Source organism: Tamandua tetradactyla, chromosome 1, assembly GCF_023851605.1.
Source record: "Tamandua tetradactyla isolate mTamTet1 chromosome 1, mTamTet1.pri, whole genome shotgun sequence".
In the NCBI taxonomy this organism is placed as follows: Eukaryota; Metazoa; Chordata; class Mammalia; order Pilosa; family Myrmecophagidae; genus Tamandua; species Tamandua tetradactyla.
Window position 1 is genome coordinate 124248446 of NC_135327.1, and position 13766 is coordinate 124262211.

The 13766-nt window shown below is 35.6% G+C and overlaps 1 protein-coding gene across 6 annotated transcripts in view; it reads left to right on the forward strand.

The window, feature by feature from the left end:
* Nucleotides 1-10615, forward strand: part of LRRD1 (leucine rich repeats and death domain containing 1) — a 42896-nt gene extending 32281 nt beyond the window's left edge. For 5 of the 6 annotated variants that reach the window (XM_077162968.1, XM_077162542.1, XM_077163225.1 and 2 more), the window contains 4 exons: nt 34-232; nt 6448-6609; nt 9508-9625; nt 10267-10615. In XM_077162968.1, coding sequence (XP_077019083.1) covers nt 34-232; nt 6448-6609; nt 9508-9625; nt 10267-10453 — 666 coding nt within the window. In that variant the 3' untranslated portion in view covers nt 10454-10615. Of the gene's footprint in view, nt 1-33; nt 233-6447; nt 6621-9507; nt 9626-10266 lie in introns of those variants that run through there. The other variant, XM_077161793.1, reaches the window with a different exon arrangement.
* The last annotated feature ends 3151 nt before the right edge of the window (nt 10616-13766 follow it).

Genomic DNA, 13766 nt, shown 5'->3' on the forward strand with positions numbered 1-13766 from the left:
AAAAAAAAGTATAATTGTTTTTATTTGTTACAGTTAACAGGACTTCCAGAAGAACTGTCTAATATGACTCACCTTAAAGAACTTGATATTTCAAATAATGCAATTAGAGCGCTTCCAAGAAATATAGGGGAATTGAGAAGTTTGGTTAGTTTAAATGCAAGCAACAATCAAATAAGTTATCTACCAACATCTTTTCTATCTTTAAATGATCTCCAGCAAATAAACTTGAGTGGTGAGTATCATAATCAATAAGTAGATTATTAGAGTCCAGACTGCAAATTTGCTTACATATCACAGAGGGTAGTCAGCACAATATATTAGTGCCCAATGGCAGGAGTTGACTGTCCTAGGTACTAAAAAAGAACAAAGCATAAAATCTTACTTCTACCCTGAAAGAGGTTATAATTCAGCTGGGGAAGCTGAATGTATTTTCATTTATTTTATTTCTTCTCTGCCTATACCCAGTTATTCTGTAGCGCGAAAACCAGGAACGAGGCTGCAGGCCTCCAGGAACGTTTCACGAAGTTAGAACAGGCTGAGACTAAGGATCCGTAGTTTCAGGAAGCATATGGCCATAGGGCTCAGCGGATTAGCCTCTGAAAGTCTGAGCCCCGAACAAAAGGCAACCTTAGCTTTTATAGACTCTTTGACATGTTAAAGACAAGGTAAACAACTGGCTGATTTAACTTGAGAATGGCCCAAAGGTGAACCGTTAAGGGAGGGGTCCCCACCCCAGGAATGTCTTATCTTGCCTACTTGCAGCTTCACCAGTTCCTGAAGGCTAGGAGAGGGGCTTTCTATCCCAGGAATGTGTCTTCTCTCGCTTGCCTGCAGTTTTACGCATTCCTGAAGGTCAGGAGAGGGTGTTTGGGGATTTCCACAGAGAGCACAGCTGAACCAGAAAGAGGGGAAGTCCTGCCTGCTACAATTCAGTATTTCTTTTTGAACCTGAGTTCACCTCTTCTACACTTATCTAGGCAACCTCAGGTCTATGTGTTCTCTGCTAATCCCATTACCATTCCCTACAAAATTTTAATACTTTGTACACAGTAATTAAAAAGAATAAATTACTCACTGTAAAGACATCAGAAAAGATTTCTAGATTGCTTTGAGTAGTACTGAGTACTGCCATGTTAAAACAATTGTCTTTCAATCCATTAACACAGAATATCTTTCCATTTATTTAGGTGGTTTGAATTTTCTTTTAGCAATGCTTTGTAGTTTTCAATGTACTTGTCTTGTATCTCCATGGTTAAATTTATTCCTAGGTATTTTATTCTTTTAGATTCTTTCTAACTTGAATTATTTTCTTAATTTCCTTTTTGAAATATTCATTGCTGGCGTATAGAAACACAACCAATTTTTGCGTTTTGATCTTCATTACCCTGCAACTTTGCTGATTTTGTTAATTCCGATAGCTTTCTTGTGGATTCTTTGGAGTTCCCTATAAATGGGTTCCTGTCATCTGCAAATACAGATAGTTTTTTTCTTCCTTTCTTATCTGGATGCATTTTATCTCTTTGTTTTGTCTAAATGCGTTGGCTAGAATTTGTTTAAATAATAGTGGTGAAAAAATATCTTGTTTCTGATTTTAGGGGGAAAGTTTTTAGTCTTTCACAATTGAGTATGATATGAACTTTAGGTTTTTCATTAATGCCTTGTAACATGTTGACGAAGTTCCCTTTTATTCCATGTATTCTGAGGGTTATCATGAGAGGATATTGGATTTTGTCAAATGCTTTTTCTGCATCATGAGATGATCATGTGGGTTTTTTCCTTCATTTTATTTATGAGGTATATTACCTTGACTGATATGCTTATATCGAACTACCTTTGCATTTATGTTGTTGAGTTCAATTTGTTAGTATTTTGTGCAGGATTTTGCATCTGCATTCATAAAGGAAATTGCACTGGAGTTTTCTTTTCTTTCTTTCTATTTTTGGTATCTTTTTCTGGCTTTGTTATCAGAGAATGAGTTAGAAATTATTCCCTATCTTCAATTTTTTGGAAGAGATTGAGAATGATTGGTGTAAATTCTTCTTTAAATGATTGATAGACTTCATCAATGAAGCTATCTGATCATGGACTTTTCTTTTTTATATATATTTTTTATTGTGATGAATAATATATATGCAAAAAGACAACAAGTTTCAAAGTACACCACAACAATTAGTTATAGAAGAGATTTCAGTGTTTGGTATGGGTTACAGTTCCACAATTTTAGGTTTTTCCTTCTGGCTGCTGCAAGATACTGGAGACTAAAAGAAATATCAACATAATGATTCAGGAGTCATACTCATTTGTTAAATCCTATCTTCTCTCTAATAACTCCACATTCTCCTTTGATCTTTTTAAAATTATTTTTTATTGAGGAATAAAAAATTTAAATAAAAATTATTAACTTTTATTATATATTCATACACCATATAATCACCCAAAGTGTACAATCAGTGGTTCATAGTATCATCATATAGCTGTGCATTTATCATCACAATCGATTTTTTTATCCTTTTTGTGAAAAATGACATACAAAAAAGCAATACATTTGAATGCACATTGCAGCAATTAGTTGTAGAACAGATTTCAGAGTTGAGGATGGGTTATAATTCTACAATTTTAGGTTTTTACTTCAAGCTGCTCTAAGATACTGGAGACTAACAGAAGTATGAACATAATGGCTCAGCACTCATACTCATTTGTTAAACCTACCTTCTCTGTATAACGCCACCATCACCTTTGATCTTTCTCCCACTCTTTAGAAGTATTTGGACTATGCCCATTCTAAATTTTTCACATTGGAAGGCGCTGTTGATAATAAGGGATAAGGGAATGAAACTAGTTGATTTTCTGGAAGGCTGGCCCCTCTGCATTTTAGGTCTTATCTGGTGATCCTGGACTTTGCTTGATGGAAGGCTTTTACTTTTCTTTTTTGGCATGGGCAGGCCCCAGATGGAAGTTTTTGATTACAGATTCCACCTTTTTTCTTTTTGTTGGTCTGTTCAGGTATTTCTTCTTGAGTCAGCTTTGGTAGTTTGTATTGTAGTGCGAAAATCAGGAACGAGGTCGCAGGCCTCCAGGAACATGCTGCAAAGTTAGAACAGGCTGAGACTAAGGATCCGTAGTTTTGGGAAGCAGGTTTTACTTGCTATGGCCATAGGGCTCAGCCAGTAGCCTCTGAAAATCTGAGCCCTGAACAAAAGTCAACCTTAGCTTTTATAGACTCTTTGACATGTTAAAGACAAGGTAAACAATTGGCTGATTTAAGTTGAGAATGGCCCAGAGCTGAACCGTTGAGGGGCCCCCACCCCAGGAATGTCTTCTCTTGCCTATGTGCATCTTCACCAGTTCCTGAAGGCTAGGGGAGGGGCTTTCTATCCCAGGAAATGTGCCTTATCTCACTTGCCTGCAAGGAGAAGGGATTTGGGGATTTTCCACAGAGAGCACAGCTAAACCAGAAAGAGGGGAAGGCCTGCCTGCTACAGTATGTCATTAGGAATTTTTCCATTTCCTCTAGGTTGTCTAATTTGTTTGTATATAATTGCATAAAATTATTCATATGTATTCTTATAATCCTATTTATTTATTTAAGATAAAATGTAATGCCCCTTTCATTTCTGATATTTATCATTTGCATCTTCTCTTTTTTCTTTGTCATTCTAGCTAAAGATGTGACAATTTCTTGATCTTTAAAAAAAAACACATTTGATTTTGTTGACCCTATTTTTCCATTCTTTCTTTAATTTCTCTGCTCTATTTTTTTTTTTTTTTTGCCTGGACAGGCACCAGGAATCAAACCCAGGTCTCCAGCATGGCAGGCAAGAACTCTGCCTGGTGAGCCACTGTGGCCGGCCCTCTACTCTAACCTTTATTAACTTCCTATTGCTGGCTTTAGAATTAGCTTTCTCTTCTTTTTCTAGTTCCTCAAGATGTGAACTTAGGCTTAATATATAATCTATTTGGAGATTTTTTCCCTGTAAGCTTAAGAAGAATGTGTATTCTCCTGTTTGGTGATAGAGTGTTCTATACATATCTGCTGGGTTGTAGTCTAGTTTATGCTCTAATAGGTTTATAGATCTGTTCAAGTCTTCTATTTTCTTATTGAACTTATGTCTATATGTTCTACTATTATTGAAAGTGAGATAATGAAATCATCAACTATTACTGTATGAATATTGATTTTTCCCCTCAATTTTGTCAATATTTACTTCATGTATATTAGTATTATTTGGTACATATATGTTTACAATTGTTATATCTTGTTGATGAATTGACCTTTTATAAATATATAATGTCCCTCTCTTTTAACAGTTTTGACTGAAAGTGAATTTTGCCTAACATTAATATAGCTACCCCATTTGTCTTTTGGTTACTATTTGGGTGGAATATCTATTTTGTCTTTCATGAGTAAAGCCACTATGTACATTTGCATTCAAGTTTTTTTTTTTTATGTGAATATACGTTTCAATTCACTTGAAATGAAAGTGTAACTGGAGTGTGATATAGTCATATAGTAAGTGTAACTTTATAAGAAACTAATGAACTCTTTTCTAAAGTAGCTGTACCATTCTGCATTCCCACCTTCAATATCAGAGTTGAGGTTATTCAATTTCTTGACAGCTCTTGGTATTGTCAAATTTTAATTGTAATTATTCTAATAGTGAGAATTTATTGTAATTTAAATTTGCATTTCCCTAATGATTAATGGTGAGCATATTTTTTGTGCTTATTCTCCCATTTATATGATCCTTTGTCCAATCTTTCTGCCCATTTTTTTTATTGAGTTGACATTTTATTTTTGTGTTATTTTTTGTATATTCAATAAATAATTTCTCCTAATCTGTGACTTTTCTTTCCATTCTCTTAGTAGTGCTTTTTGAAGACCAGAAGCTTCAAAGACAAAGGGACTATAACTAAATGCTAGACTCTTATTAGTTGATTTGTTTTTCACAGTAATATAAGTTAACAATTTTGAAACTAATTTGTGTATTCCAGGATTGTTGATAGTGTTGCTAGGTTTCTCCCAGCTGGAGAAGGGAATTACAACTAAAATAAAGAAAGAGAGAAGGTTAGAACACCCCCTAAGGGGTAGATTGTTGAAGGCAGCAGAATGACAGTATGATTATATACATTATAGTAACTTTTAATTAAGAATGGTGTTGGAAACCCAGATCTGCACACTAGTTTTGCTCATTGACTACAATACAATATAAATATAGTATAAACATATTCATATAAAATAAATGTACAAAGATATACATTCACACACACATACATACACACACAGAAGCAATGAGCAAAAGTAGTATCCAGATCTTGGTTTGTTTATACCATTCTTCACCAAAAGGAACCACAGATCCTTTATTAGTTTTCATTTATATAAATAGCATAATTATAGATAGAGAAATAATATGAAGACAAACTTTAGGCCAGTTCCTGTTTAAATAATTATAAATTCTTACTTTATTAGTTACAACAGTTTTCTTTTCATGTTAAGCTTATATTGGATTAATGTGGTATTGAAAACCTACCTGCTCCCTGCACCTGACCTCAAAATTTGACTGGACTTAGTGATTTGCTTCCAAAGGATAGAAGAGAATATGGAAAGGGAAAATTGTAGCATTGCACTGGAGAAACCTGGCAAACACACCCTAAGTCAAGGGCTCAAGATGACATTACTGTGTGATGTTGTGTGGATATCTGGTGCCCTCAGGATGTGATATGAAGGCACTTCCCCTCTTTAATGTTCTTTCCCAAGACCCATAATTCCAGTCTAATGATGAGAAAATACATCAGAAAAATCCAGATTGAGGTATGTTCTACAAAATACCTCACCAGGTATCTCAAAACATTCAAGGCTGTGAAAAACAAGGAAAGACAGAGAAACTGTCAAGTGTCAGAGTAGATAGGAAGACATAAATAAATGCAATGTGGTATCTTAGTGGAACAAAAAAGGACACTAATGGAAAACTAGTCAAATCCAAAATACTCTGGAGTTTCGTTAATAGTAACAAGCCAGTGTTGGTTTCTAAGATTTGACAAATGTAACATGGAAATGTGAGATGATATGATTAGGGGAAACTAAAACTGGGTGAGTAGCATACAGGAAACTTATACAGTATCTGCAACATTTCTGTAAATCTAAAACGGTTCAGAATAAAAAGCTCCTTCACATCTATTCTGTAAATTCCTTTGCTCTATGTATCAGAGGCCTTTCTCGTGTTGCCACCCTCTAGGAGAGAAAGGAGTCACAGCCCTGTTTCTATACACCCTCCTTTTCACTCCTACCAAGTGGACAACAGGAAGAACTTATAACTTGCCGGCATCAAGAGGGTCCTCTGGAACTTCGCCAATAAGATGTAGTAGATGCTTGATGCATAGTTATTCTTTGTCTCCACAGCTTTCTTTTATAGAAAGGCATGACTCAATCATGTTTTTTTTTCCTACTAGAAAATAATCTGACAGCTCTGCCTAGCGGTATCTACAATCTTTTTTCACTGAAGGAGATAAATTTTGATAACAATCCTTTGCTGAGGCCTCCGATGGAAATCTGTAAAGGAAAACAGCTATATACAATTGCGCGCTATCTACAGAGGGCAGATGAAAGAGATGGTAGGTGAAGAGTAGGTATCTAACTTATAAGTCATTCTCTAATATCTCTAATATATTGCTTTAATTAAAGTCTTTCAATTTGGCAAAGACATTAAAATATTTATCATTTTCCCTTTTCTGAAGGTTAGAAGTTTATTTTCACAGTTTATATTATTTAATCTAGTTCCATACCCACAGGACCATTGAAAACAGGCAAATCCAAGTGGAGGAGTAGGCTGATTTCTTCATCAGTTCTGATCTGCCTGATCATAAGAAGTTGTTCTAAAAGATAAATTTGGCCTTGAAAGAAGATCATACAGATTCTTTCCATCGGGGACAGTTAGTTTTTTTTTTTTTTTTTAGGTGCATGGTTTGGGAATCGAACCCGGGTCTTCCATGGGACAGTTAGTTTTTGACTCACTGTGACCACCTATCTGCAATCCTTGAACAGTCTCCACCCTTTCTATCCTTGATCTCTCCTTTATGTGTCCCTGATTATTTTTTAACAGCAGGGCCATCTTCTCTAGATGTCCTTCATTGGACTAGAAAGACACTGGTTTTGCCAAGCCTCTGGGAAGGAAACTTTACTGTTTAACTCTTTCTCTGGGGCTGGGGTCCCAACAGCTAGGCTTTTCGCTAGAAATGTACAGTTCTTTCTAAGCCAAAATATACACCCCTATCTATGGCTATTGCTCAGAAACCATTGCAAGATTTGGTATTAATTTTATCTCTTTAATACCTTTGATGAAATTAAAAGTCTTAATAGCATGTGAAGATTTACCAATAAAAATATATATTTTAAAATGTGCTAAATGGAAAACAAGGTCTTAGTAGCTGTCTTCTCTAACTTGTTATGAAAGCTGGTTCTGCTAATTTCTATATAATAAGGCTTTAAGGTTCTCCAAGGATCCACAAGGTATGCCTTCTAGGTACAGTACTTTAGAGAAGGCCTGTAAAGTTATAAAAGGGACTGTACCTATCCCTACTTGCTACAATTCCATTTCTCAAGTTCCTGAAGAAGTTAGCATTTACGGGGCTCTGGCCTCTAGGGGGAAAGTGCAAAAGGCAATGGAAATACGTGAAAGTCAGTACAAATAGGAGAACCCCAGCCATTTCTCTTTCCTCTAAGCCCAAGGAAACTTTACAGTGCAGGGAGTACTGAAAATGAAGAGGTGACCCAGAGAAGGTTGGGAGGAAGTTAGCATGGGAGATATATTCTGCAATCAATAAAGAATGCGGAGTCCTTTTCTTTTTTTTTTTTTTAACTTTTTTTTATTGTATAATATAACATATACAAAGCAAAGAAATAAAAAGGCAATAGTTTTCAAAGCACTCTATAAAAGTTATAGGACAGATCCCTATAGGGGATGTCATCCCAGATGTCATAGACTACCATACGACCCTCTCAGATTTTTCCTTCTAGCTGGTCCAGAATATAGGAGGCTAGAAAGCATAAATTTTATCTTATCATCACAATAGACTTTTTTTCTATTTTTGTGAAAAATAACATATATACAAAAAGCAATAAATTTCAAAGCACAGCAAAAACAATTAGTTGTAGAACATATCTCAGAGTTTGACATGGATTACCATTCCACAATCGTAGGTTGTTACTTCCAGCTGCTCTAAGATACTGGAAACTAAAAGAGACATCAATTTAGTGATTCAGCAATCATATTCATTTCTTAAATCCTAACTTCTCTGTATAACTTTGATCTTTCCGTACCTCTCTTTAATGGTGTTTGGGCTGTGGCCATTCTAAATTTTTCATGCTGGAAGGGTCTGTCAATAATATGGGGTAGGGAGATGGAACTATCTGATGTTCTGGAGAGGCTGGGCCCTCTAGGTTTCAGGACTTATCTGGTCCAGGGACCCATCTGGAGGTTGTAGGTTTCTGGAAAGTTACAGTAGTGCATGGATCCTTTGTGGAATGTTATATATTGCCCTAGGTGTTCTTTAGGACTGGCTGGAATGGTTCTGCTTAGGGTTTGGCAGGTTATGATAGGTAGCAATGTCTAACTGAAGCTTGCGTGAGAGCAAACTCCAGAGTAGCCTCTCAACTCTATTTGAACTCTCTCTGCCACTGACACTTTATTAGTTACACTTCTTTTCCCCCTTTTGGTCAGGATGGAACTGTCGATCCCATAGTGCCAGGTCTGGACTCATCCCTGGGATTCATCTCCCACACTGCCAGGGAGACTTTCACCCCTGGATTCATGTCCCATGTAGGGGAGAGAGTAATGATTTCACTTTTAGAGTTAGGCTTTGAGAGAGAGAGGCCACATCTGAGCAACAAAAGAGGTCCTCCAGAAGTAATTCTTGGGCATACCTATAGGTAAGCTAAGCACAGCGCATAGCATGCAATAGCAGAATTAGATCACTAATTCTTGAAAATTTCAAACAATTTTGGTAAAGAACAACAAGAAAAAGGATCTAGTTCAAATTAGCTGGAAGCCTTTTGTTTTTGCTTTTAACTAAAATACTATACTTATATCTAAGCCAACTCTTTAAGTGAGTTGAATATAAAATATACATAATGCCATATTTATAGTAGATGTAAACTTGGTTTCTCAAGTTGGTAAATAAACAAGCACATAAGCCAGAATTGAAGGAGCCAAATTCATTTCAAATAGATTCTGAGAATTAAAGAGTTTAGAAATGATTTTGAAGTTTCTTATAATATTCTTTGACACACATAGACATTTTAAGTTGTAGGATTATTCAGGTTTTATAAAAAATGGAATAAATGGTTTAAATTTCAGCTCATATATTAGATCTGTATTTTAGTTTTCAATTTTACTTGATATATACATTTAGTAGAAGCACAGAAATAAAATCTGTTGAATAAGCGGATGAAATATATTAACTAAAATCATTTCAAAAGAAATGATTTAAATTTTCTTTAATGTTCATATGTAGAGAAAATTTTAGAGAAGATCTTCAAGATAGTTGCCAATAACATCACGGAAACAAATTTCACATTTTTGCGTCAAAAACTAAATCTGACAAAGTCAGAAACTGATATGCCTACCCAAAGGTACGTATGAATGACAAGATGTAATATAAATTTATGCTTATATTCCAATTTATATTATATTGTGATGACATGGTTTGTGAAACATTCATATAGCATGAATGCTAATTTGCTGTAGAAGTCTGAGTTTCATTGATTGTATCTTTGAGTCCTATGTTGGGACTCCATATAGTGTAGATGTTAAAAGCAAGGGCTCTGAAAACAGACTGTTAGCTTTAAATTCCAGCTCTACCGTTTACTAGCTCTGTGACCAAGGGCAAGTCCCTTAATTTCTTGGTGCCTCAGTTTCTTCACTGGTAAAATTGAAAATGCTTACCTAGAATAGCTGTTATGAGAATTAAATGAGATCTACTTATAAATAAAGCACATAGTATGTAGAGTAATGTATTGTTTTATAGTAAATAACCTATTATAATTGAATGTAAATTGACCTGTTGATTTTCTATAAGGAAAGAGTGATGGGATAGAGTTACTATTCACTGAGAACTTTTTATGTGCCAAGTTTAGTGCTGAAACTTTTATATAGACTCACTTCCATTACACTCTCACAAGAATTGGATTAAAAAGCTAGTTATTAAATATTTAAATAGTTTAAACAATATTCTTAATTAGAATGAAAACCACTTTTTTTTTACATTTTTCAGCAAAATTTCATTGAGTGAAAGAGTCCACCTTGCACTTGATATATGGAAAACAGAAAATAACAACTTGCCGCTAACTGCTGCTGCCTTAAGAGACCAATTGATTCGGGCACTAACTATGATAGGGGCACATGAAATTATGGACAAAATAACAGCTTTAAAACTTTTTACATGTACAATTAAATTCTGAACAGTAGTTCCATAATAAAAACTAAAAACTTATCATGCACTTATATAATTGGAACCATCTCACTTCACTTCCTGTAAGACCAGTACCTATAATTTCTCTCTTCCCACAAAATGATGACAATTTATGGTTAACACCATAATTTGAGCATGATTAAATATAATTACAGACACTGTTTTGTGTAATTGTTCTGTTGCCTTGGAATAATGATCTTGACTTTGAAAAAAAGAAATAATCGCATTAAAAATTTGTTATAGAACAAGTTTTTATGTAACCCAAGATTTACAGGTAATGAGATCATAATGACTTTCATTGGTGTTAGAAAATGGAGTAGTTTCTTTTTAGACACTAATTTAAAAACTGAAATGCATGTGCCCATCCCTACTTTTTCTCTATTTGATATGGGATAGTTTTGTTAAATATAAATTAGGGTCAGGGCCAGCAATGCCCGAGCTGCATGTTCACAAAGTAATGGTGGACTGGTCACCTATTGTTTTGCCTGTTATGCATGTCGCTCCTTGGGTTCTGCCATCAGAAATCCTCTTTCATATGGGAAACCCATTTCATGTATTTCGGGTGGAGCTGACCTTGTTATATGTAACCCTTCCCACCCTTTTCCCTGTAGCCACTAACACCAAGGTCTTCTGCCCATTTAGCCATAGTGATTGATTTGGGGAAGGCCTTTTGACTTCAGCCAGGCCATCAGACTCAAGGTCCAGTCTCCTTTTGACCTTTCTGCTAGAGCTATCAGAGAGGATGCCCTCTTTCTGCTTGTAGGATAGGAGCTTAGGCGTCTTGATCTATCATGCACTGCTGTCTGACAGCTGAATAGAGAGAGAGAGACAGAACTTGATTATGTTGTTTGAGCCCCTGAATCCAGCCATGCCTGAAGCTAACTATACTTCCAGGCTTTTCACTTTCACTTAGATGAACAAGAAATTCTCTTTTTTGTCTGAACTAGTGTGATGTGAGTTTCCATAACTTTGAATGGAAAGATATGTAACTAATACAAGTGGTTAAGCATATTATAGATAATGTAGTTATTGCCATTTCATTAACAATTTTCTATATGAAAGATACAGTGTATTAGTTAGGGTTCTCTACAGAAACAGAATCAACAGGGAACACTTGCAAATATAAAATTTATAAAAGTGTCTCACGTGACTGCAGGAACACAGAGTCCAAAATCTACAGGGCAGGCTGCGAAGCCGAGGACTCCGATGGATGCCCTGGATGAACTCTGCAGGAGAGGCTCACCAGCCAAAGCAGGAATGGAACCTGTGTCCTCTGAGTCCTCCTTAAAAGGCTTCCCATGATTAGATTTAGCATCACTAATTGCAGAAGAGACGCCCCTTTGGCTGATTACAAATGGAATCAGCTGTGGATGCAGCTGACATGATCATGACCTAATCCTATGAAATGTCCTCATTGCACAGACAGGCCAGTGCTTGCCCAATCAGATAAACAGGTACCACAACTTGGCCAAGTTGACACGTGACCCTAACCATGACATACAGTTTACTTTGCAACATCAGAGCAATTTAAAAAATAGGAAAAAGTGTATTTTCATTTGCTCTTATTTATGCTATTTTTCATTTCTTTGTGTAGATCCAAATTTCTGTCTGAAAATATACTCCTTTCATGAGAAAAACTTTCTTTAACATTTCTTGTAGTGCAGGAATGCTGGCAATAACTTCTTTCAGATTTTGCTTGTCTTCCCTGAAAAATTCTTTATTTTGTCTTGCTTGGTATAAAATTCTTGGCTGAGAGTTCTTTTTTTTTTCTTTGAGGACGTTTCCTCTTCATTGTATTCTGGTTTGTATAGTTTCTGATAAGATGTCTGCTTTAATTTTCTATCTTTTGTCTTAGTTTCCTGGGGCTGCCATAACAAAGCCACAAACCAGGTGGCTTAAAACAACAGAAATCTATTGTCTCACATTTCTCGGGGCTAGAAGTCTGAAATCAAGGGCTCAGCAGGGTCATGCTTCCTCTAACATCTGTGGGGAAAATCTGCTCCATGATCTTCTCCTGGCTTCTGGCAGTGGCATGCTGGCAATCCATAGTGGTTTCTGCGTCAGTCATTACATGACATTCTCATCTATGTCTGTCTATGTCCACACTCTTCCCTTATATGGCCTATTGGAGTAGGGTAAACCCTAATTCTGTTTGGCCTCATCTTAATAAAAGATCTGGAGACTCTCTTTCTAAATATGGTCACATTCACAGGATTGGAGGTTAGGATTTGAAGGTGTCTTTTGGAGGGACACAATTCAACCCACAACAATTTAGTTTCTGTGTGCAATCACTGTCTTTACTCTACTTTCAGTATTTTCTTTTGATCTTTGATTTTTCAGCAGTTTGACAATGAAGTGTTTTGTGTGTGTGTACATGTTTACTCTGCTTGGATGTCTCTGAGATTAGTGCATCTGTGGTTGTCTTTCCTTACGATTGGAACATTCTTGGCGAGTGTCCCTTTGAATAGCTGTTTTTCTTAGCTCCTGGGATTTGAATTATGTGTATGCTATATAGTTTTATATTATTACACAGCTCCTGTATGCTCTTTCTTTCACTTTTTTAAAATTTCATTTTATATTAATTTCTATTGAACCCTTTTCAAGTTTACTGATTATTTCCTCAGCTAGATCCATTCTTCTGATAAACATATTTTTGCTTTTTATTTTTAATTTCTAGCATTGACTCTTTTTTATAGTTTCATCTCTCTGTTGAAATTTCTCATCTGTTTATGCGTATTCTTCGCATTTGCCACTAGTTCTTTTAACATATTGACCATTTATTTTATTCTTTTAGTTGCAATTGTAAATGGGATTCATTTCTTGATTTCCCCCTCTGCTTGTTCATTGCTAGTGTATAGAAATGCTACAGATTTTTGAATGTTGATCTTGTAACCTGCTACTTTGCTGTACTCATTTATTAGCTCTAGTAGTTTTGTTGTGGATTTTTCCGGGTTTTCGACGTATAGTATCATATCGTCTGCAAACAGTGATAGTTTTACTTCTTCCTTTCCAATTTTGATGCCTTGTATTTCTTTTTCTTGTCTAATTGCTCTGGCTAGAACCTCCAACACAATGTTGAATAATAGTGGTGATAGTGGACATCCTTGTCTTGTTCCTGATCTTAGGGGGAACGTTTTCAATTTTTCCCCATTAAGGATGATATTAGCTGTGGGTTTTTCATATATTCCCTCTATCATTTTAAGGAAGTTCCCTTGTATTCCTATCCTTTGAAGTGTTTTCAACAGGAAAGGATGTTGAATCTTGTCAAATGCCTTCTCTGCATCAATTGAGATGATCATGTG